Source organism: Sparus aurata, chromosome 10, assembly GCF_900880675.1.
Source record: "Sparus aurata chromosome 10, fSpaAur1.1, whole genome shotgun sequence".
NCBI lineage: Eukaryota > Metazoa > Chordata > Actinopteri > Spariformes > Sparidae > Sparus > Sparus aurata.
In genome coordinates, this window is record NC_044196.1 from 27,196,364 (window position 1) to 27,217,331 (window position 20,968).

General features: G+C 41.4%; 2 protein-coding genes across 2 annotated transcripts; both read right to left on the reverse strand.

The window, feature by feature from the left end:
- Nucleotides 1–4,165: 4,165 nt before the first annotated feature.
- LOC115588967 (uncharacterized) lies at nucleotides 4,166–6,207 on the reverse strand. The gene is made up of 6 exons (XM_030429640.1): nucleotides 6,041–6,207; nucleotides 5,610–5,945; nucleotides 5,385–5,426; nucleotides 5,156–5,266; nucleotides 5,022–5,056; nucleotides 4,166–4,412 (listed from the first exon to the last, which is right to left on the reverse strand). The coding sequence occupies exons 1-6, from the start codon at nucleotides 6,084–6,086 to the stop codon at nucleotides 4,308–4,310; spliced, it is 675 nt and encodes a 224-aa protein (XP_030285500.1). The 5' UTR covers nucleotides 6,087–6,207; the 3' UTR covers nucleotides 4,166–4,307.
- Nucleotides 6,208–10,289: 4,082 nt separating this feature from the next.
- On the reverse strand, nucleotides 10,290–12,377 carry LOC115588964 (uncharacterized). The gene is made up of 6 exons (XM_030429636.1): nucleotides 12,304–12,377; nucleotides 11,867–12,208; nucleotides 11,637–11,675; nucleotides 11,425–11,535; nucleotides 11,287–11,321; nucleotides 10,290–10,532 (listed from the first exon to the last, which is right to left on the reverse strand). The coding sequence occupies exons 1-6, from the start codon at nucleotides 12,347–12,349 to the stop codon at nucleotides 10,428–10,430; spliced, it is 678 nt and encodes a 225-aa protein (XP_030285496.1). The 5' UTR covers nucleotides 12,350–12,377; the 3' UTR covers nucleotides 10,290–10,427.
- Between the last annotated feature and the right edge of the window lie 8,591 nt (nucleotides 12,378–20,968).

Here is a 20,968-nt window from a genome sequence, read left to right on the forward strand (position 1 = left end):
CAAAAATAACTATTAGGTTACAGATGCACAAATTGGAATTGAGGATTTATTTTCTTCTCTGCTTGTTACAGTAATCATCATTTCCTGTCAACAAAAAGCCCCCACATTGGAACGGTCTTCACATTTGACAAAATGAAATTTGACAAAATGAAATTTGACAAAATATCAATGAAATTTGACAAATTAAACAAGGAAACGTATCACACGGTTAACACAGTCAACTTAATATCTCAATTAAACTTTTGCACAATCTCCACATTTGAATCAGTGCGATATATAAAATTGTACATCTTAAAATCAGGTGCTTAATTTTTGAAAAATAAAAATGTCTGTTTCTGTTTCCCCTGAAGAAAGGTTTCAGGTACCGCACTCATGCACTCTTCTCTCTGTCTTCTCTCCCTGTATCGCTCACTCGTCTTTCCGTCTGTCACTCACTTCTCACCTCTTTCATCTGTCCATATTCAGAGTCGCAACGTTTATTGCCAGGAATGCACAGATTTGATTGGCTGAGTGGCTTCACCCGGGATGGCTTAACTCGCATGCAATTGGTAAGTGGATTTCCTGATCCGCTAGGGTTGATGCAGGAGTGATACAGGCAGGAATGACCACTGATGTGCTAAGAGTGTCTGGCCAGGGTATGAAAGGAAAGTGGTTAATTACAGAGAAAACGACATGTGGCAGCTTCAGTCCCTCACAGCTGTAGATCCTCAATCCCTGACCGGCTCCAAGCCATGACAAACAATGCTCACATAGCTTAGCCACTGTGTATTCATTGGAGATAGAGAGAGAGAGAGAGACTGCACAAAGACAAGGAATACGTCTTTGTGTACACCCACCCTTGCATGTCATGTCTTCTTTGCTGGCTAGCTTACTGTTGGTGCTATTGGGAGTGTGTGTGTGAAGCTCAGAGAATCACTGTGACAGCAGTGCTGTATGTGATTTGTATTCTTGTTCAGACAAATGCCTGATTTGTATTCTTGTTCAGTAAAGATGTGAAGTGTGAGGGTATCTCTCCTCGTCAGAACAATGGGCCTCATTCATGAACCGTTCTTACGAACAAATTTGTTCTTAAGTCCCACTTACGAAGATTGTGGCATTCATGAATTTTTTTCTTATCTAGGATTTTTTCTTAGGCAAGAACAAATCCTACGAACACTCAGGAGTACTCTTACGCACATTTCAGTGCCGAAATGGTGGCATGGTTGTGTTTTCTTCTCTTGTGTAGTTCAATAAAATGCAATATTACAGTGATAATTCTGTCATTTATTCATTTATTTATTCATTTCATATTTTTGGTAATTTACAAAGAATTTAAATTCTAAAATAAATTAAATGTGCCAATGATTTAAGATAAATCAAGTAAATTGGAAACATGCCATCAATTAGTAACCCCCCCCCCACCATATTTATACGTGGCATTTCTCCATCCAAGGCCCGCAAAACAATGGCATATATATTGATCCTGCGGCTTTCATCAATGTAAGAACACAGCTGCGAACAATTCTGAGGCTTACGAACGCGTTGGTGAATCTGACGTAGGGTTTTCTTAAGGAACCTCTTAAGAACAACTTAAGAAAGAATCTAAGAAGTTTCTTAAGAAGATATTGGTGAATGAGGCCCAATGTTCATATCGATCGAAAGCAGCTCATCTGGCCATAGTGATTATTACTGTGGCAAAGTAGGTGCTGTGGTATAGAGAGCAAAAAAAAAAAAAAAATCCACATGCTGTAGGGTGGAGAACAAGGTGGATGAATGGGTAAAGCAAACACAGGACTTTGACCCAGGAGACCACTGATGGTGTCCTGTGTCAAACTAAAATTCAACGGTGAGATATTTTACCTGAGACTAACCAGGCAGTTTTTCGTGTCCAAAGCACAGGTAACAGGACATTTTTTACATGTGCCGGCAGCTGCATTGAGATTACTGAGTACATATCGCTGAATATGTTTGTAAAGTGTCACTCTCATCAGAGAGAGAGTGGAGTTGTTGTGTTTCATTTCAAATCTCCCTGTCAAAAAATGTGTTTTGATGCAGAATGTTCACGTCAAGGAAGATGAGCCAGAACACGGCCGATGTTCTCTGAGGTCTTTTTCCTGTGCTGTCCATTTATTTTTTGGTAGGCCCTTTTCAAAACATGAATTCATCTGTTAATAAAAGTTTGATTTCTGCATTTGCCTGCATTCAACCAAAAACATTCAACTGCCATACGACCGACTAAGATAAACTTCACTGTTGTAAACTTGTCTCCATTAAAAGTTGTGCATTTTTCAAATAAAACAGTCTCGGTTTGTCTTTTAACAATCACCCAGTTCGGTGAAAATAAGTCCAAAATTCACAGATTCAGCCGTGTCCCTTAAGTTCAAGTCCTAGTCATCACTCAAACTGACCTCCATGGCCTGAAGGCTGTGTTCGGTGCCAGTTTGGTGTTCAGTCGTGTTCACTTTCCTCAACATATTTTTATCATTATACTCACACCACATAATACATGCTGACACCTTAGATATACTGTAAATGTCCACTGCTACAGACGAGAGCTTAGAATTACTGAGTAGTCATTAGTTTGTTTCTCTCAGTGGCTAATTCATAGTTAACAGATCATTAATTACCTAATGATTAATTAATATAGTTAGTCCCAGTCTGATCTGTTGTAATGCATCATTATCTACTATATAGTGTTAACATCAGTTATTTCAAGAATGGCTATTTAGTGACTCATTAATTAACAAGTCATTCCTGATTCACTTCTTACTTGCTCCTTAGTAACTACTTTAAAAATAAAGTAAATGACATCAGCTCCTCATTTACTCCTATGCCCATTCAGAAAGCACCTCCCCCCACCCTTACCTCTGATGGCCTTACCTGCTTCAGAAAAGAAAGACTGCCCTCGCATGAACCTGTCATGTCTTCGACTGCGAAGAACCTGGGCGTAATCTTTTACGATGGACTGTCCTGTACCCCCAACATCACTGCTCTGGCCCGATCCTGCAGCTTTGCTCACAAAGGACGCAATGCAACTGGTCCAAGCTCTGGTCAACTTATAACTGGACTACCGCAACTCGCTCTTGGCTGGACACTAAGCCTCTGCGACTAAACAATTGCAGCGTATCCAGAATGCTGCATGACCCCTCTCCCATGTACTGTTCTTATCCTTAGGACTTAGGCCCCGTTTACACCAAGGGAAGACGTAGATATTTCCCTGTGGTTTGGCCTCTCATTTACACGAAAACCCTGTTTTTATCACAGGAAACGATTATTTCTAAAAACTCCGGCCAAAGGGGAGATTTCTGATAATGCCGGTTATGTGTTGCTGTGTCAACTAATGTCAACATTATGCGCCAGTAAATGCTTAACGTCATGTGAGCGCCCTATTTCTATGTCCACACGAACGAACCTTGTGCCATATTTGTTGCTTTGAAAGGAACAGGAAGTCACTCGTGTTAGTCATTGTTGTTGAGTCTGAGGATTCTGATTGGCTCGCATGGCTTTATCCTTCTCCCTACACTGCCGACCATAGGTTTGGCATAGTTATAATGGCGCTCGACGGCGTATTTATGCGGGTTGATGTAAATGACAACTTTTTTGAAAACTATGTTGTGTGCACGATGTTATGACGGCTATGTGTAAATGTGGCCTTAAATCATAGCACTAATGCACTTAAGGTATCCTTGATAAATAGCAACAATGATGCTCAGATGAGGGCTTGAAAACTGTTTCTCTTTTTTCTTTTTTACTTTATCGGTGGTGATATGTTGTGGTTTTTTTCTTGTGACAAATATACTTATTGTAAGTCGCTTTGGACGAAGCGTCTGCTAAATGCCCTAAATGTAAATGTAAGTGTACGCACATTTGTGTGTACGTTAAGTGTTACCTTTTGTCTCTGTCAGTCAGTCAGTATTCACTGCTTCCTTTCAGCTTCTTTTATTAGAAAGCTTTGATCTAACAGGCCTCAACATTTTCACCGCAGTTGCGCTCAGACCACACTGTGCTGCCTCTTCCTGTCAAACAAGTGATGTGTGCCTCACTTACTTCTCCACCTTAACAGACCTTCATCAAAGTCTGACAAAAATGACTGTTCTGTTCTTGTATAGTAAATCTGGATTCCACTGTCAAATATTGATCATGTGTTTTTGCAAAATGGACACTGAGAGAAATAAAATGCTGAGAATTAAAGCACCGCAGTGGGAAGTTGATATTTATTTCAAATGTTAATGTTTTGGCAAGAGTGGTTATTGCTTTCATCAGCATGGCATACAAAAGCCTCAAACAAATTGATTTCACACAGCATCGGTTCCAGTTGCCTTCTGAGTCTATCTGGTTGAAGCATAGATAACATTTGGCTCCTGCTCTCTTCTTTTTGCTTTCGGTCGAATTGTCACTGCTGCGTAGTTCACGTCCTCATCACAGACCACATTCTGTGAATAGAGTAGTTACAGTCTTAATATGGTGACTTACAGGACCTTATTTCCCTCAAAAAAATTCAGTTACGAATGGTACAATGTTCTTAGTAAGACTACCTTAAATTCATACTTAAAGAGGCTCTGTGTTGTGCTTGAAGCTGGTCGTTAATGTTTGGAATGGCAGAAAATTAACCCAAGTCCTTCACACATAAATCCAACAGCTTAAACAAATCATCCACAGGCTCGTGTAGGCAACCAAGAGAGACGTGGAAGGCCTCATTTTCACATCATGCTACAATCTGCTCACACATGGCCAATAAAAAGTGAGTAATACGTAAATTGCTTCAAATTGTTACACAGAGCTCCTTTAAAGTATTGTGACAAATAAACTTACTGTGCAGGACCTTTTATATGCAAAAAATAAAGTTTTTAGTGCTCTCTAGCAGACCTCAAACAATATTTCGACTAATCAGCCAATATTTTTGGCAAATATATACAGTACATAATACAAATAAACTGATTTGTAAGGGAGAAGCAAATGAAAGCCGATACAGTACAGTTCTGTCTGTTTTTCAGTTTGACTCTATCAAACAACATAAAACTTAATACCGAAATGGGATTCACCTCTCTTTGCTCTGGATTCTGGTCTTTCTTAACAGCTATGTGAAAAAAAGAAGACATCTGGTCAGTTTTCCAGCATATTAACAACATTTAAAAGAATTTCCACTGGCAACAAGATATAGTTATTGAAAAAGTACCTGTCTGAAGTTTCCTGACTTTCACAACCAGACCGACGATGACCAGTAAAAGGACAACAGTCAGAGCACCCAGGATCACACTTATCAGCACTGCTATTCCGTCAGTCTCTCCTACAAGGGAGATCATTAAGTTAGAATCTAATTCTGAGTCAAATTAAAAATTTAGCTTTTTCACCATACTAACATTTCATATTCTGCAAAATGAAAGAAATCTTTAGTAGAATCTCACTTTTACCTTCGCTGTCCTCATCATCATGTGGCTCGTTGCTGCCTTTTAGAAAAAAAAAAAAAGCATAAAAGTAGTCTTTTTGTTTTGACAGATTTACATCTTGATTAAATTTAGCAAATGTTTTAATAGCCACTTTGTTTTTTGTGTTGTAATGTGACAATTATGGAAATACAGAATAAATATAAATGAACAACGAATGAAAAGAAAAGGCTAGAATGACCTTACCTTTGACATTTAAATCTACAACACTGAAAGTTGGAGTTCCATTAGTGTAAAATCCACAGAAATACAGTCCAGCATCAGATTTAGTCACAAAACCGATTTTGAGAGAGACGGTGTTGTTGCTGCTTCTCATTTCAAATTTCCCATTTTGAAATCCTTCGCAGTTTTTAGCTTCATTGCCGTGGATCTTGACAGAGACACAGCTGACCTCTGTTCTGTCGACCAGTCTGAACCAGAATATCACCGCACCATTGTTGTAGATGTTGCACTGCAGTGTGACTTCTTCACCAGGCTGAGCCTCCACAGTCTGAGACTGTGAGACTGAGGCAGAGATCCAGCCTGAAACAAACAGCAGATAACAAACAAGGAAACATGAACATTTCCTTTAAATAAATGTTTAAATAAGTAAACGGTAATATAATGGAAATACTCACTAAAGCTGCAGAGACTCAAAGCTGCTATTAAGGTGAAGTTCTTCATGGCGCGTGTGGCTGTAACTCTGCAATGTCCGCAACTGAACTGTGCTCCAGTGCTTTCAGGGTGCTTTCAACCGGAGAGGCGGGGTGTTTTTTAAGTTGCTTATTCTGTTCATCAAACTGACCACAAACATGCTGTTAGGAAGAAAAGGTGTTGAGGCAGAATGTTAAGATATTCTTCAGATGGTGTTATTTTATGAAATACAATCAAAGTTTTTGTTACATACAAATGACACATCAGAACTTTTATGCAAGATTAGCAAATCTAATCCCATCATCCAATATAAAAGATACACACAACATTTGTCCGACCAGGCAATAAAAATGATCTCATCAGATCATCAGATGGTTCTGAGGTTGTCTGTATGTTTAAAGCTTACATTTTTGAGTAAGCTGTCCTCATGTTTCCTTCCATTTCAGACAGTTGTGTAGAAGCAATATTCGTTCACCGCCTTGTGGTCATGACTGTATCATCACCAGCGAACAAAATGGAGCGTTCTGCAAAGGGAAACCTTTTTCTGTCATAGTATAATGGTACATGCTGGAGGTGGTATTTTGTTTTTGCTGGGCTTAAGCTAGTGAATTTAATTTCAGATTTTAACCAGATTTTTAAAAAGTAATGGTTATACAGTCTTTTATAGTAGTAGTTGATATTGTTTCCATTAACACAGTATGGCATGCTTCACTGTAAAGATGTTTCCGACACTTTTAAACTGTACATACCATATTGACAGAAGAGGAGTGGTTTGCTTCCCTTGCAGCTTTAGCCACATCTTTACAGTGTGAGGCTGACAAATCTAAAAACAGAGCCATTTACCTGGTGGAGGACCTTCCCCCAGATGCCCTCAGGATTTCAGACCAGTCATTCCAGACTCCTCTGCATCTTCCAATTTATGCTCCCAGTCTGTAGCCTCTTTTATGCCTTGATTGCATTCAGCGACACTATTGCTCTTGAGTAAAAACTGTATTGTCTGTATCTTCTGCCAGAGGGCAGCAGTTCAAAGAGTTTATGTCCGGGGTGTGATAGGTCCCTAATGATGTTTTGAGTTTTTTTAAGGCACCTTGCACAGTACAATTCATCTAGGGAGGGGAGAGAGCAGCCAGTGATCTTCGTGGCGGTGTTGATGACCCTCTGGAGTGCTTTCCTCTCTGCTGCTGTGCAGCTGACATACCACACACACATGCAGTATGTCAACACACTCTCTATTGAGCAGCAGTAGAATGACACAAGCAGTTTTTGTGACCGGTGGTTCTTTCTGAGGAGTCTCAGAAAGTAAAGTCTCTGCTGTGCCTTCTTGATGGTCACTGAGGTGTTTGCACTCCACGGCAGGTCCTCCTCAATCTGGATGCCCAGGTACCTGAAGTCAGAGACCTTCTCCACATAGTCCCCGCTGATGCACAGTGGTTGGATGTTTTCTGTTTTCTTCCTCCGGAAGTCCACGATCAGCTCCTTCGTCTTGGTGGTGTTAAGGACCAGGTTATTTTCCCTGTACCACCCAGTCAGCTGCTCCACCTCAGCCCTGTAGGCAGACTCATCCCCCTCAGAGATGAGTCCCACTACGGTGGTGTCGTCTGCAAACTTAATAGTGGTGTTGCTGGAGTGGGCAGGGGTGTAGTCATGATTGTAGGGGGTGTAGAGTAGGGGGGTCAGCACACAGCCCTGTGGGGAGCCGGTGCTGATGCTGATGGATGCTGAGAGGTGGGAGCCTACTCTCACCCTTTGAAAGCGATTTGTCAGGAAGTACAGGATCCAGTGGCAGATGGAGGAAGACAGTCCCAGCCCCATCAGTTTGGGCACCAGTCTGTTGGGGAGGATGGTGTTGAATGAAGAGCTAAAATCAACAAAGAGCAACCTTGCATAGCTCCCCTGCTGCTCTAGGTGGCTCAGAGCAGTGTGGAGGGCTGTTGCAAAAGCATCCTCTGTAGATCTGTTAGCCCTGTACGCAAACTGGTGAGAGTCCAATGCAGGTGGCAGACTTGAGATGCTGTGCCCCCGAACCAGAGTTTCAAAGCACTTCATAATGATCGGTGTAAGTGCCACTGGATGGTAGTCATTCAAGCTGCTGACTGCTGTTTTTTTTTGGCAGTGGAACAATAACAGAGGACTTCAGACAAGGTGGGACAGTGTACTGGGACAAGGACTGGTTGAAGATCCTGGTAAAGACAACAGCCAGCTAGACTGCACAGGTCTTCAGTAGCCAGGTACGCCATCTGGTCCAGCAGCTTTCCTCGGGTTCACCCCTTAAGTGTGCGCCACACCTCATGTTAATCCAACATGAGGATGTTGTCACAGGTTAAGGGGTGTGATGTGGCTGCATGCGGTTTCTCTGCCTCGAAGCACGCAAAGAAGATGTTCAGTTCCTCCGCCAGCGAGGCGTCTCTGTCAACCACTGCAAGGTTGTTGGATTTGTAGCAGGTGATGTGCTGCACCCCCTGCCACACCCGCCTTGTGTTGTTGCTGCTGAGATGTTCCTCTATCCTCCTCTACTATGCTGTCTTGGCCTCTCTCTAATGCCTCTCCTCAGGCTGACTCTGGCAGTGCTGTACTGTGCCCTTTCACTGCACCTAAAGGCCTTGTTTCTCTCCTTCAGCAGGGTCCTGACCTCTCCAGTCATCCAGGGCTTTTGATTTGGATAGACCCAGATGCACTTCTTGATGGTTACTATTTCCGAGCAGAACTTGATATAGCTCAGGACGAATGAAGTGTAGTCCTCCAGGTCCTGCTGTTCAAAGATGCCCCAGTTTGTTCTCTCAAAGCAATCATGGGGCTGATGAGAGGTGTCCTCAGGCCAGACAGATGATACTGAGCCTCAGTATCATCGGCACATTACACATACGTCTGTAACAGTAGTCAACATTGGTCATGTCATCTTCAAAACCACAAATATAACCACCATAATAATTCATTTTCTGTGTCCACTTCTTGGCTTTCTGCCATCTGGGAGCCAAAATGTGGGGTTTCTACAGATTGTCTTTTACTTTGGACTACAAGATCATCATCCTCTGCATCCAGCATTTCTTTATTTATTCTAGATGTAAACTCCACAAGTCTGTGTTTATGTATTTTCCTATTGCTGGGGTAGTACAGCATATAGGCTACAGTAGTAGGGAACAGTAGTTGTGTTTCATTTTTAACGACAACATGCCGGCTACGGTTCGTGTTAGCTTGTATGTGTGTGCTAACCACCAATGCGAACAGTGTCCAAGTGTTTGAAAAATGGGTTGGAGACAAACACAGCTTTCTCTAGCTGTTAGCCATTAGCTACATGGTAGTAACTGCAACAACACATACTAACAAACTAAAATTATTCAGACACACTAACCATTCTAAAACGTCCTCCTGCAGCTGCAGAGTTTGTATTTTTTCAGGAGCCTCTCCTTCTGGGTCCGATTCTGGGTCAAACTGGTTCAGTTGAACTAAGAAAGTTCCTCAAATTGACGGCATACATGCTCTCAGGGAAATGAATGATGATTCAAATGTTCAGGCTCAAGAAATACACACTTCTATACACAGAAGTTCACACTCAAAAGAGGAATAAAGATTCACACAGCGTGGGCACATAACTTGATTGTGTCAGCAGAAAATAAAATAGCATGAAGAGAATGTTTGACTGAATACCACCGAGGACGTCAGACTGAGCTGTTAATTCCTGGCAGAGTTTTGCACTCTAACCGGATGATATTATTTCTTACCAGTGGGAATGTGTGCAGTAGTTCTGGCAGGATTAAATATTGAAAGCAGCTTGGGGTAGCTTGGTCTGGGGGTGTATTTCAAGCCAAACCGACACTAGTGAATGAGAATATTGTTGGAACATATACTAGGTAGCAGTTTGTCTCTATGATCCTCTCACTCTTCCGTGACTACATGTTTGTCCTAGGTACTTTGATGATAAAAGTGACACTGCTTTGTAGAATATGTAGGCTACAATATAGTACAGTATCTAGTATTTTTAGGTAATCATTTAGAGAATATTGTAAATCAAAGAGGAAACTTACAGGTCTTTCATCTAACAGGCCTCACGATTTTCACCTCAGTTGTGCTCAGACCATACTGTGCTGTCTCTTCCTGTCAAACAATTGATGTGTGCCTCACTCACTGCTCCACTGTCAGAGACCTTCATCCATCTCTCACTGTAAGACAACCTGGGCAGTCATCATCGTCCTTACTGCATCCTCCATCAAAACATACCAGTGGTAGGAAGACACTTACAAATGGATGAACACATGATCTTTATTGCATAAGAAAATCGTTTGGCTAGAATGGTAACTTCTCTCACCAACATGGCATACAAAAGCTCAAAGCATTTTCATATAATAGAGCGTCAGTTCCAGTTGCCTTCTGAGTCTATCTGGTTGAAGCATAGATAACATTTGGCTCCCGCTCTCTTCTTTTTGCTTTCGGTCGAATTGTCACTGCTGCGTAGTTCACGTCTTCATCACGGCCCACATTCTATGAAAAGAGTATTTACAGTCTTAATATGGTGACTTACATGACCTTAATTCCTTCAAATATAACGCCTTCTAAATGAACTTTAGTTACAAATGGTACAATGTTCTTAGTAAGACTACCTTAAATTCATACTTTAAGGAGAACCTTTGTTGTGCTAAAAGCTGACTGTTAATGAAGCAAACACCACTTCTAAACTAATGTCAGCTTCTGTTGCTCTCTGTTAACGAAGCAGAAAGGGGAACTGAGACGAGGCACTTGAGAACATGCAGGAAGAGACATCCTTTGGAATGGCAGAAAATCAACCAAAGTCGTTCACACATAAATCCAGAGTCCAGCAGCATTAAACAGTTTAAACAAATAATCCACAGGCTTGTATGGGCAACCAAGACAGACGTGGAAGATGTAATTTTCACATCATGCTACAATCTGCTCACATAAGGCCAATAAAAAGTGACTAATACATGTAAATTGATTTAAATTTTTGCTCAGAGCTCCTGTAAAGGATTGTGACAAACACATTTACTGAGCGAGACATGTATACACCAAAAATAAAGTTGTTAGTGCTCTCCAGTGGATCTAAAACATAATTTGGCCATTTCTAGACTTATCAGCCCATATATATACCTCATAGATGCAAATATATACAAATAAATACATAAGCCAATGTGGTCCGATACAATACAGTTCTGGCTGTTTTTCGGTTCAGCTCTATCAAACAATATGCAGTAAACAAAAGTATTAAAATTGGATTCACCTCTCTTTGCTCTCGGTTCTGGTCTTCCTTATCAGCTATGTGACACAAAGAAGACATAAGGTCAGTTTTCCAGCAAATTGACAAAAGTTAAAAGCATTTCCACTGGAAACAAGATGGAGACAGTAACTGAAAAAGTACCTGTCTGAAGTTTCCTGACTTTCACAACCAGACCAATGATGACAAGTACAAGGACAACAGTCAGTGCACCCAGGATCACACTCGTCAGCATTGCTATTCTGTCGGACTCTCCTACAAGAAAGTTAATATAGGCTCAACATTACTAACTGAATGTAGCTTCACTATTTTACCTAGAACTAACTGACAACTTGGACAAATGAAAGAAATCTTACTTTTACCCTCCCTGTCATCATCATGTGGCTCATCGCTGCCTTTTGATAAAATAAAGATAACATTCGTCTTGATTTAGTTTTGACAGATTTACATCAGAATGATTTAATTAACTAATTTCTTGCATACAGGATGTTGTTTTTCAGACAATAAATACAGTTATTGTACAATAAAAGCAGAAAAGAGCAAACTGAACAGAGATAACTAAAAGAGAAAAATACAGTAATCTTACCATTAACTTTTATATGTATGGGAGTCAAAATTGGAGTGCCGCTTATGAAAAATCCACAGTAATACAGTCCAGAGTCAGATGAATCCACTTTTTTGATGTTGAGAAAGACAGTGGAGATGTTGGATTTCATTTCAAATTTCCCTTTTTCATATCCATCACAGACTGTTACGTTGCCTCCATATCTATAGATAACAACAACGCAGCTGATCTTGGTTGTGTTGACCAGTCTGGACCAGAATGTTTGAGTATCATACTTTGAAATGTTGTTGCACTGCAGTGTGACTTCTTCACCATGCTGAGCCTCCACAGTTTGATACTGAGAGACTGAGGCAGAGATCCAGCCTGACACAAAAGCAGATGACAAAAAAAGGAACATGAACATTTTCCTTTGGATAAATGTTTAAATAAGTGAACAGTAATTAATTCTCAATACTCACTAATGCTGCAGAGACTCAAAGCTGCTATCAAAGTGAAGTTCTTCATGGCGCGTGTTGCTGTTACTCTGCAATGTCCACAACTAAACTGTGCTCCAGTCAGGGTGCTTTTAATGCAAAGAGGCGGGGTGTGTCTTAAGTTCCTTATCCTGTTCATCAAACTGACCACAAACCTGCTGTCAGGAAGAAAAGTGTTGACGCAGAAGGTTATTCTCTGAAGGTGTTATTTTTACTATACAATGTAAGATTATCTAAGAATGTCAAATCTAATCCCATCATCCAATATTAACATTACAAACAATTTTTGTTTGACCAAAGCAATAAAAATGATCTCGGCCATCAGATGGTTCTTAGGTTGTCCTTATGTTTCCTTCCGTTTCAGACAGTTGTGTAGAAGCAATTTTCATTTACACCAATGAAGCATTCTGCACAGGAAAATCGTTTTTGTCTTATAGGGTGGTACATGCTGGAGGTGGTATTGGAGGTGTTTTTGCTAGGCTGACTTAAGATAGTGATTTTAATTTTGAAATTAACTGGATTTTTAAGAAGTAATGGTTATACAGTGTTTAATAATAGTAGTATATATTGATTGTTTCCTCTAACACAGTATAGCATGCTTTACTGGAAAGACAGCAGAGGAGTGGTTTGCTTCCCTTGCAGCTTTAAAATATGACAGTTCCTTCAACCCTTCAGCTCTCCTTCTACTAAGAAAATGCTGGAAAGTGCATCATCTTTCCGGGTTGAGGCTGACACATCTAAAAACAAAGCCATTAACCCTTTAGGGGCGGGTTTTATTTTGAAAAATACAAGATTTTGACATCTAAATTTCAGAGGGCTCTGGCTTGAAAGTGGTTTGAGATAGAGGCAAAGTGTAAATGTGACAAATATTGAGAATGACCAAAAGTTTATCTAGGGAGTAAATTTTCCCATCTAATTGGCATATGGTGGCGCCATATTGGATTATGTAATTTCCATGAAATACCTGATATCTTGAAAGAGAGTTGAAGTTATTTCATCAGATTCATCCCCTCCATCCATTTGTTATGTTGTCCACACATCAAGTGAACAGGGAAAAAGTAAATTGTAAGCCAACAGTCGTAAACTAGAACTATTACTACACCACGAAACTCATGTAAACAGTATGTGTTTTTTCTCTTATCTTCTTTATTATGAGGGGGCCAAGCCCGAGGGGTCGAGGGGCAGAGGGTTTCCTGCAATTTGGAAATTTGGAGGTGCAATTTGGAGGGTTGGTCCAGACTCCTGCGAATATTTCAGATACAAAAAACTACATATATCCACCTGCAGGGGGCTTTATAACCTAGGAAAACACGTTTTTTGCCTATAACTCCCAAACTGTAGGTCACACATTCAAAACGCACACTTCCGGTTAGAACGTTTTTTTTTTCTCGCAAAATCGCAAAAACTGGAAAACCTACTTTTTCAAACTCCTCCTTGGGATTTTGTCCGATCTGCGTGAAACTTGGCAGGTACACTCTTCAGCTGAACCAGATCTGAAGTTATCAAAATATCTTTGCTCGGTCAAAAAATGCGCAAATTATTAACGAACAAATTTCTGTAGCTAGCTATAAAAATGTAAACTGTTTGATATCTCGGTCAAACTAAATGCTATAAACACTAAACTTTAGATCCTTGGTTGCCATGAGACTGGGAAGGGATGTGCCGAATTTGGTGAAGTTTGGCCATTAGGGGGCGCTAAAAATATAGGAAGTTTATATCTCTTGAACGGCAACACCGATTTTCACGAAATTTGGTCGGTATGATGTAGAGCCCATCCTGAGGCCATATCTTGAAGGTGGTCATGACTGGTCAATGTGGGCGTGGCTTATTACAACATAAACAACAAACATTAATTTCAGCCAAACTATTATGCTGAGAGCTTTGAAATTTATATGGTACAGATAGAATAGGACATAGTTCTTCCATACCAAAAATTGCACATGTACTCAAGTAGGTGGCGCTATAATGGATGCAATCGCGTTTTTGCCTGTTACTTCCACATTATAAATAACACATTCGCAAACCTTATATCCAAATGTTCCCTGAATAGAGCTGGGTTTTCTGACATAGGACACGCCCACTTCTGCTGCAAATTTCCTTCGCTAAATCGCCCACATATGCAAAACCTACTTTTTCCAACTCCTCCTTGGGATTTTGTCCGATCTGCGTGAAACTTTGAGCGTACACTCTTCAGCTGGACCTCATCTAATGTTATCAAAAGAATTTTGCTCGGTCAAAAAATGCGCAACTTATTAATGAACAAATTTCTGTAGCTAGCTATAAAAATGTAAACTGTTTGATATCTCGGTCAAACTAAATGCTATTAACACCAAATTTGAGATCCTTGGTTGCCATGAGACTGGGAAGGGATGAGCCGAATTTGCCGAATTTTGGCCACTAAGGGGCGCTAAAAATATGGGAACTTTATATCTCTTGAATGGCTACACCGATTTTTACGAAATTTGGTCGTATGATGTAGGGCCAATCCTGAGGACATATCTTGAAGGGGGTCATGACTGGTCAACGTGGGCGTGGCTTATTACCACAAATCCAAATCGGCACACATTCAACCTTTTGCACTTCCAGTGCACTTCCCATTACAGCGAATGCCACGGCTCAGACGTTGGCCTGTGTCCTCACTTTTGCCCTGAGCCCGTCATCCTTTGGGGCCAACTTCCTTGGGCTCTGTGGTGCTTGGGGTCCGAGTCTTGCGCTGGGGCTTGGCCCCCGTTCATAACTGCTTGCAGTTCTAGTTATTATTATTATTATTATTAATATTAATATCATTATCATTAATAATAATAATACTACTAATAATAATAATGATAACAGTAGGCGTCATTTAGATGCAGACGCGCCTCATCTGTGCCCATCTATCCAGATAAAAGTTTGTAGTTTTTGTAGAGTGTGGAGCCTCTCATTGCAAAGCACAGAGACAATAGGAGCAATATTGATATAAAGTATATATAAAATTCTGCCCAGTAATCCTCAATCTCTGATTTATGTACAAGGCCCATGCTCAAATGGAGAGATAGGAAGGCTTTCATTTCAGGGACAGTTACATCATACCATTCATGAAACCATGAACTTGGCATTAGTTCATGTGAGCCTAAATACTGATGAGCATACCGATTTGTCTCCATTGTTATAAGATTCCAGAAATCATCAGTCAGAAAGAGAGTGAACACTAACGCAGGTCCCAGCGCTGTTCTCACCACCCCCGCTACTTCTACCACATCCATTCGCTCTCCGACTGATACTACGAGTTTGTGTATCATTTCCATTCCCACCTATGTTGAGCAAAGGGTCGTATGTTTGTGCTTGTGCGTGTTACTCGCTCTGCAAGGCAGCGCCATTGCTATGCAAAGACACACCGCAACTAGCAAGCTCACTAATCGACCGACCGTCATCTCCCAAAGTTAGATTTTCACTTTCAGAATCAGAATCAGCGAATAGGAGCTTAATCACTTCCCTACGTGTCAACTTTTTGCTTGTCATTGTCGTCTATTTTGTCTCAATAACTAACTAAATCCAGCAAATACCGCTTCAGCAAAATAGCTTCGTAGCACACTGTCTCTGGTCTCTCACCCAACAGTTTGCATGGGACTTCCTCGAACATTTTCCATTGAAGCATGACATATTTAATAAGCTAAGGTCGAAGTACGGGATGTCCGCCAACTAGTGGTGGGGAATATGAATGACATGTAACCCCCCTTTAGGAGAAAACAGCTGTTTTGTTCAGTACCGTGGCGTGTCGCAAATTTGCGACTCTGGCGCCTAAAGGGTAAACCTTGCAGATTCTGCTGGTGGAGGAACTATCTGCATCCTGATTTGATTCCAACTTTCTTATTTTTGTCATGCTTTGCTGCTGTTACCATTGTCCATCTGTGCCCCAGGTCCTCTCAGGTTTTCATACCAACAGCCAGTAGACATTTCAGACTCCTCTGCATCTTCCAATTTCTGCTCCCAGTGTGTAGCCTCTGTATCATTAGCCTCAGGCCTGTCTCCCTGTCTGCTAGCCGGTGTATTGTCTGCCTTAGGCCTGTCTCCCATTTAGCTAGCCTCTGACCCACGACCCTCCGGCCTGCACCTCAGTTACCTAGCACACAGCCTGTCTCCCTGTGTGCAGGCTCCTTGTGGAGCTTCTGTTGTTTTGGTTTTCTTGGCTACCCTCCAGAGTGGCTACCCTCCAGATCAGTCCTGTTCATGTCACAGGCATCCGGACCACCCTCCAGAGAATCTCCACCCATCTGCCCTGCCTACTGGTTGTAGTCCACTTCAGAGTTCCCTGACAATTTCCCCGAGCAGCCTCCTCCTGCTTTTCAGTTGCACAGCTGCCCACCTGAGGTCTCCTGCTTCTACATCTTTCAGAACCAAGGCCCACCCTACTTCCTTCATCCTGAAGAGATATCGAGACTCAATCCCTTGATGAAATAGTACTGTCACAACTCAGTCCTGATGTGCTTAGTGTGCCTCTCTCCATCACATTCCCATTCTTAGTTTTGCACTCATTGCTGTTCTCCTTGCATTGACCGGATGCCCCTAGACACTTACTCCTCCCAGTATCCTGACTCTCACATCCACCAATATCCATCAATCTGAGTCTCCTGTTACTTTGTGCTCTGCTTTCCATCTTGAATATGAACCTGTCTGCACCATTTTCTCTTTCCCATTCCTGTTAACCCCACAGATTCCCTGTCACCTCTGTCTGGACTTGTTATCTTTGCCTGTAAGCTTATATGTCAACTTTAAAGAGTAAAACCACTGACTTGACCTGCTGACCCTGTCTGCCAGGTTCTATGCATTTGTGTCCTTCCAATTGCTGCTTCCTGGTGCATACCAGCACCAGCACGGGTGCTGGTGACCAGCTTCATCAGCAACGTCACCAGAAAGACTATGCTGGTAGGCCAGCATAATTAATGGGACCTTGCTGGTGGACCAGCTAAACCAGCACCAAACCAGCACTAACCAGCATAGACCAGCAAGGAAGTCATGCTGGTCTATGCTGTTTTTTTTCAGCAGGGCATAGAAGGGAAGTGGCTGTTCTATTTTATTTAGTATATTCTGCATGGCTTACTTCTGTGACAATCAAAACAACCAATCGATACACACTCTTATCCTCTGACGTCTTAATCGGTCTAGAAGCAGAAACCTTGGAATGGTGTCAGGTTTGGTCTTCAATCATCCCTTAATGCAAGCATGCAAGTAGGATGTAGGCTATACATGCACTCTAGGCAAAGATCCAGGATGGGTCTTATGTTTCTGTCATGATTTCAAGTGTTCGGGTTGATTTTCTGTACTGGGTATGTTTTTCCTTTTGCCTGTGTGTTTCAGAGGTGCTGTGGAGGCTGGGCATGTTTTTCCTGGAGGGCTGGAGTTTTCTGTCTCACACACCTGCAGCGAATCTCATCAACTCCAGCTTAAATATTCTGTACTACTCTGCATTTGTTGCCAGAGTGGCAAAGTGGAAACAGATTTCCACAAAGAAATGCCAATTAATTAAACATATATGATGTAAAATAAGTGACTGCACAAGTATTCATCTCCTTCAAAGTCACTAATCTAGTTCAACAGCGCAAACAATTAGTGAAATGGTGGTCACCTGAGTTCAGTGAATGTGTCTCAAGTGATTGTAGGAGAAAGACCCCTGTGTCTGAAAGTCCAGTCACTGGTCAATCAGTATTCCTGGCTACAGTTAGAACATGATGACAAAAGAACACTTCAAGCAACTGAAGAGAAGGCACTGTATCATGTTTTGTCCACTAAAAAGGCATCTTAGAGGGAACTCTATCACGATTTGTCCACTGGAAGGGCACCCTAGATACCCACTTAAACACGTTTTATCCATTGGATGAGCACCAGATATGTTGCTTTATCAGGTTTTATCCAATGGATGGGCACCCTAGAGAGCACGTCACCCCTGTGTACAACAGTAATTGATAGGCATGCATTATGCATTTCTGTTCTCATGAGTTTTTTCATTGAAGTAATAATGTTTTCTGGACTGGCCATAGGGAACCCCAGGGGCCTGGCAAACTGATTGGCCTGCAGTGGTAAAAAAGCAGAAAAGAGCACAGAGCAGTGACTTAACTTAGAACTGTTGGCCCTCACAGCTGAAATAAACTGTTGGTCAATACTTGGCAGCAAGAGGAAGAATCCTTTTTGGCATTGTGCTTTCATTCAGGCTTTCTCAGTAATGTTATCATGGCCGCTCAGTTTGACAAGTTCTTGCTGTATCAGCTTCTTCAAGACTCAGCTACTTCTGTTTTTCTGTACTGAAAATCACCATGAAGAAAGAAGGAAGCCTAAACATGTTGTCTACAAATTAATGAGATGCTATTATTGACAGTGTCAGTTGTGTTTTAAAATGACTCCTGGTAAGCCTTTAAAATTAAATCCCCTTTGAAACATACAAAGCACAGTATTTAAAACCTGTTAAAGTATCAGTTATTAGACTTCTACTGAACAACATAGCAATCATCAACATCTATCAGAAATAGCTTCAGTTTTCATGCTAAAGTGACAGTGTGAAAGTTGTGCAGCTGTTATCGCATGTGGTTTTAATGCAGAGAGCTTAAGGCCAATCAAACTGTTTTGGACCACAGTGGAAAATAACCTACCTCCCAGTAGCCTCCCCTATATGGACATACAACAATCATCAGTGTCTTTACAGTTCCCTCCTCTGTCAAACATCAAGTGGGTGTTTCTTTAATTCAGATAAGCATCAAGGACAAATTTCATGATAAAGATAGATCCTGAGAGCAAGAGAGGAAGAAGCATGTGAGAATCAAAGACCCAGGACTATCACAAAATATTAAATTCACCTTAATGTTGAATCTTTTTCACAAATAAAATCTGAATCAAAGGGTTCTTAATCCCACTTCTGTAATCTTACTTGTGTTACACTTGATATTTGATGTAGATAAAAATACTGTTGCTGTTATGTGAGTGATTATTTCCCCTAACAGCTGGAGTACTTTACCATACATTAGCTGTAAATAAGTGGGCAGTGGCGAGGGTGTGTGTTTCTGTGTGTTTTCATCTAGGCCCTTTCCCGAACTCAGCACTTGCAGAGGACTCTGGTTCTCTCTCTTCTTTCCCTCCTCTCGTCTCTGTATTGTTAGGTTAGTTTCTCTTCCAGCTCCGTTCAGCAGACAACATGGAGGATAGCTGCTACAGTCAGGTTGATAAACAGTAGCAAAGGATAAATCCATACTTCATTCCGGAAAGTTAAAAAGTAATCTCTGAGCTCCTTCTGTCAGTAAACAGCTCTGGATCAGAGCAGAATCTGATGTTTAAAGGTTGATGTTGCTTTGAAAGTAAGGTACCTAAATAAGTGTGTGTAAAGCAGAGATTGATATAAAGTTCATAAGTAGTGGCGTCACTCTTGGTTGTCTTTGAGAACAGCAGGTTGTGTAATGTTTGTGGCTGAAGTCTTCCTGTGGGACATTATTTTTCACTCAGACAGACAATGATCGTCACCACAGTGAATCGGCTTATTTCATCGCTATTTATATCCATTCAGTACAAATACACAGACTTACATTCTTTATTCAGCACAATATAGGTCATTTTAAGTGTTTACTTTTATACTTTGCTGCAAAGCTTTGACCTGAGAGGCCTCCTGACTTACTGACACCACACTGTGCTGTCTCTTCCTGTGAAGTCATGTGTCTCTCTATCACTCCTCCCTCCATTTGGCTCTCTATATGAGTAGGTGTGACAGTCATCAGTGTCCTTTGTGTGACATAGACTTTGGCCAATAAAGTGAAGAAGCAAAGGATGCAGATTAATAGGTCTCCACTTGTGCATGGTCAAGGCAGTCCACTCGAGCATGCGCCTGAACAGGTGAAGATAGCATCTTGCACGGATGGTGGTTTTAGAGGTGATGATTGTTGTGCACCGTCAGAAGTTAAACTCTTTTCTCCTGCTTTACCCCTCCCTCTATGAGAACACCCACACATTGCATATGCTGCTGGGATGTTAGGATGTGTGCTACAGCATGGGAAGTCTGTCAGCAACACACCCATCAAATGTGGCATCAAAACAAACTATGTTAACAGTTGTATGTTTGTTGTCTGTGTATTGAGGCCACAATGTGAAAGAAACGCCTCCAGAGAAAATAGAACTGACATCTTCCTGTGGTTGAGACTGCTCTTTCAGCTGATACTGTACATAGATTAGATTAGATGTAGTTTATTGTCCACTAGGGAAATTCATTTTGCTCAGGTCAGTCAAGACAGTAATATGCAAAAACAAAACAGTACAAGACAACAATATACAAAAACAATCACAGTAAAAAAAAAGAAAGAACTCTAGTCTCTGGGAACGTGCATGTGAGGGGGTGTCAACACAACACACACACACACACACAACAGGGCCAGTTCTTCCAAGTGGAGCGGGGGGCGGGGGATTATGGGGGGTTCTGTTTGTTAAGAAGCCTGATAGCAGAGGGGATAAAGCTGGTCCTGCCCCTGTTTGTTTTAAATACAGGGGCAGCATATCTCCTACCAGAGGGCAGGATCTGAAAGCAGGTGCTGAGGTTATGAGTTGAGTCCCTCGCGATATTACTTGCTTTCTTCACCGTCCTCTGGTCATAGAGCCACTGGAGGTTTGAGCACTGCTCCCCACAAAGTTTGGACCCCAGGGT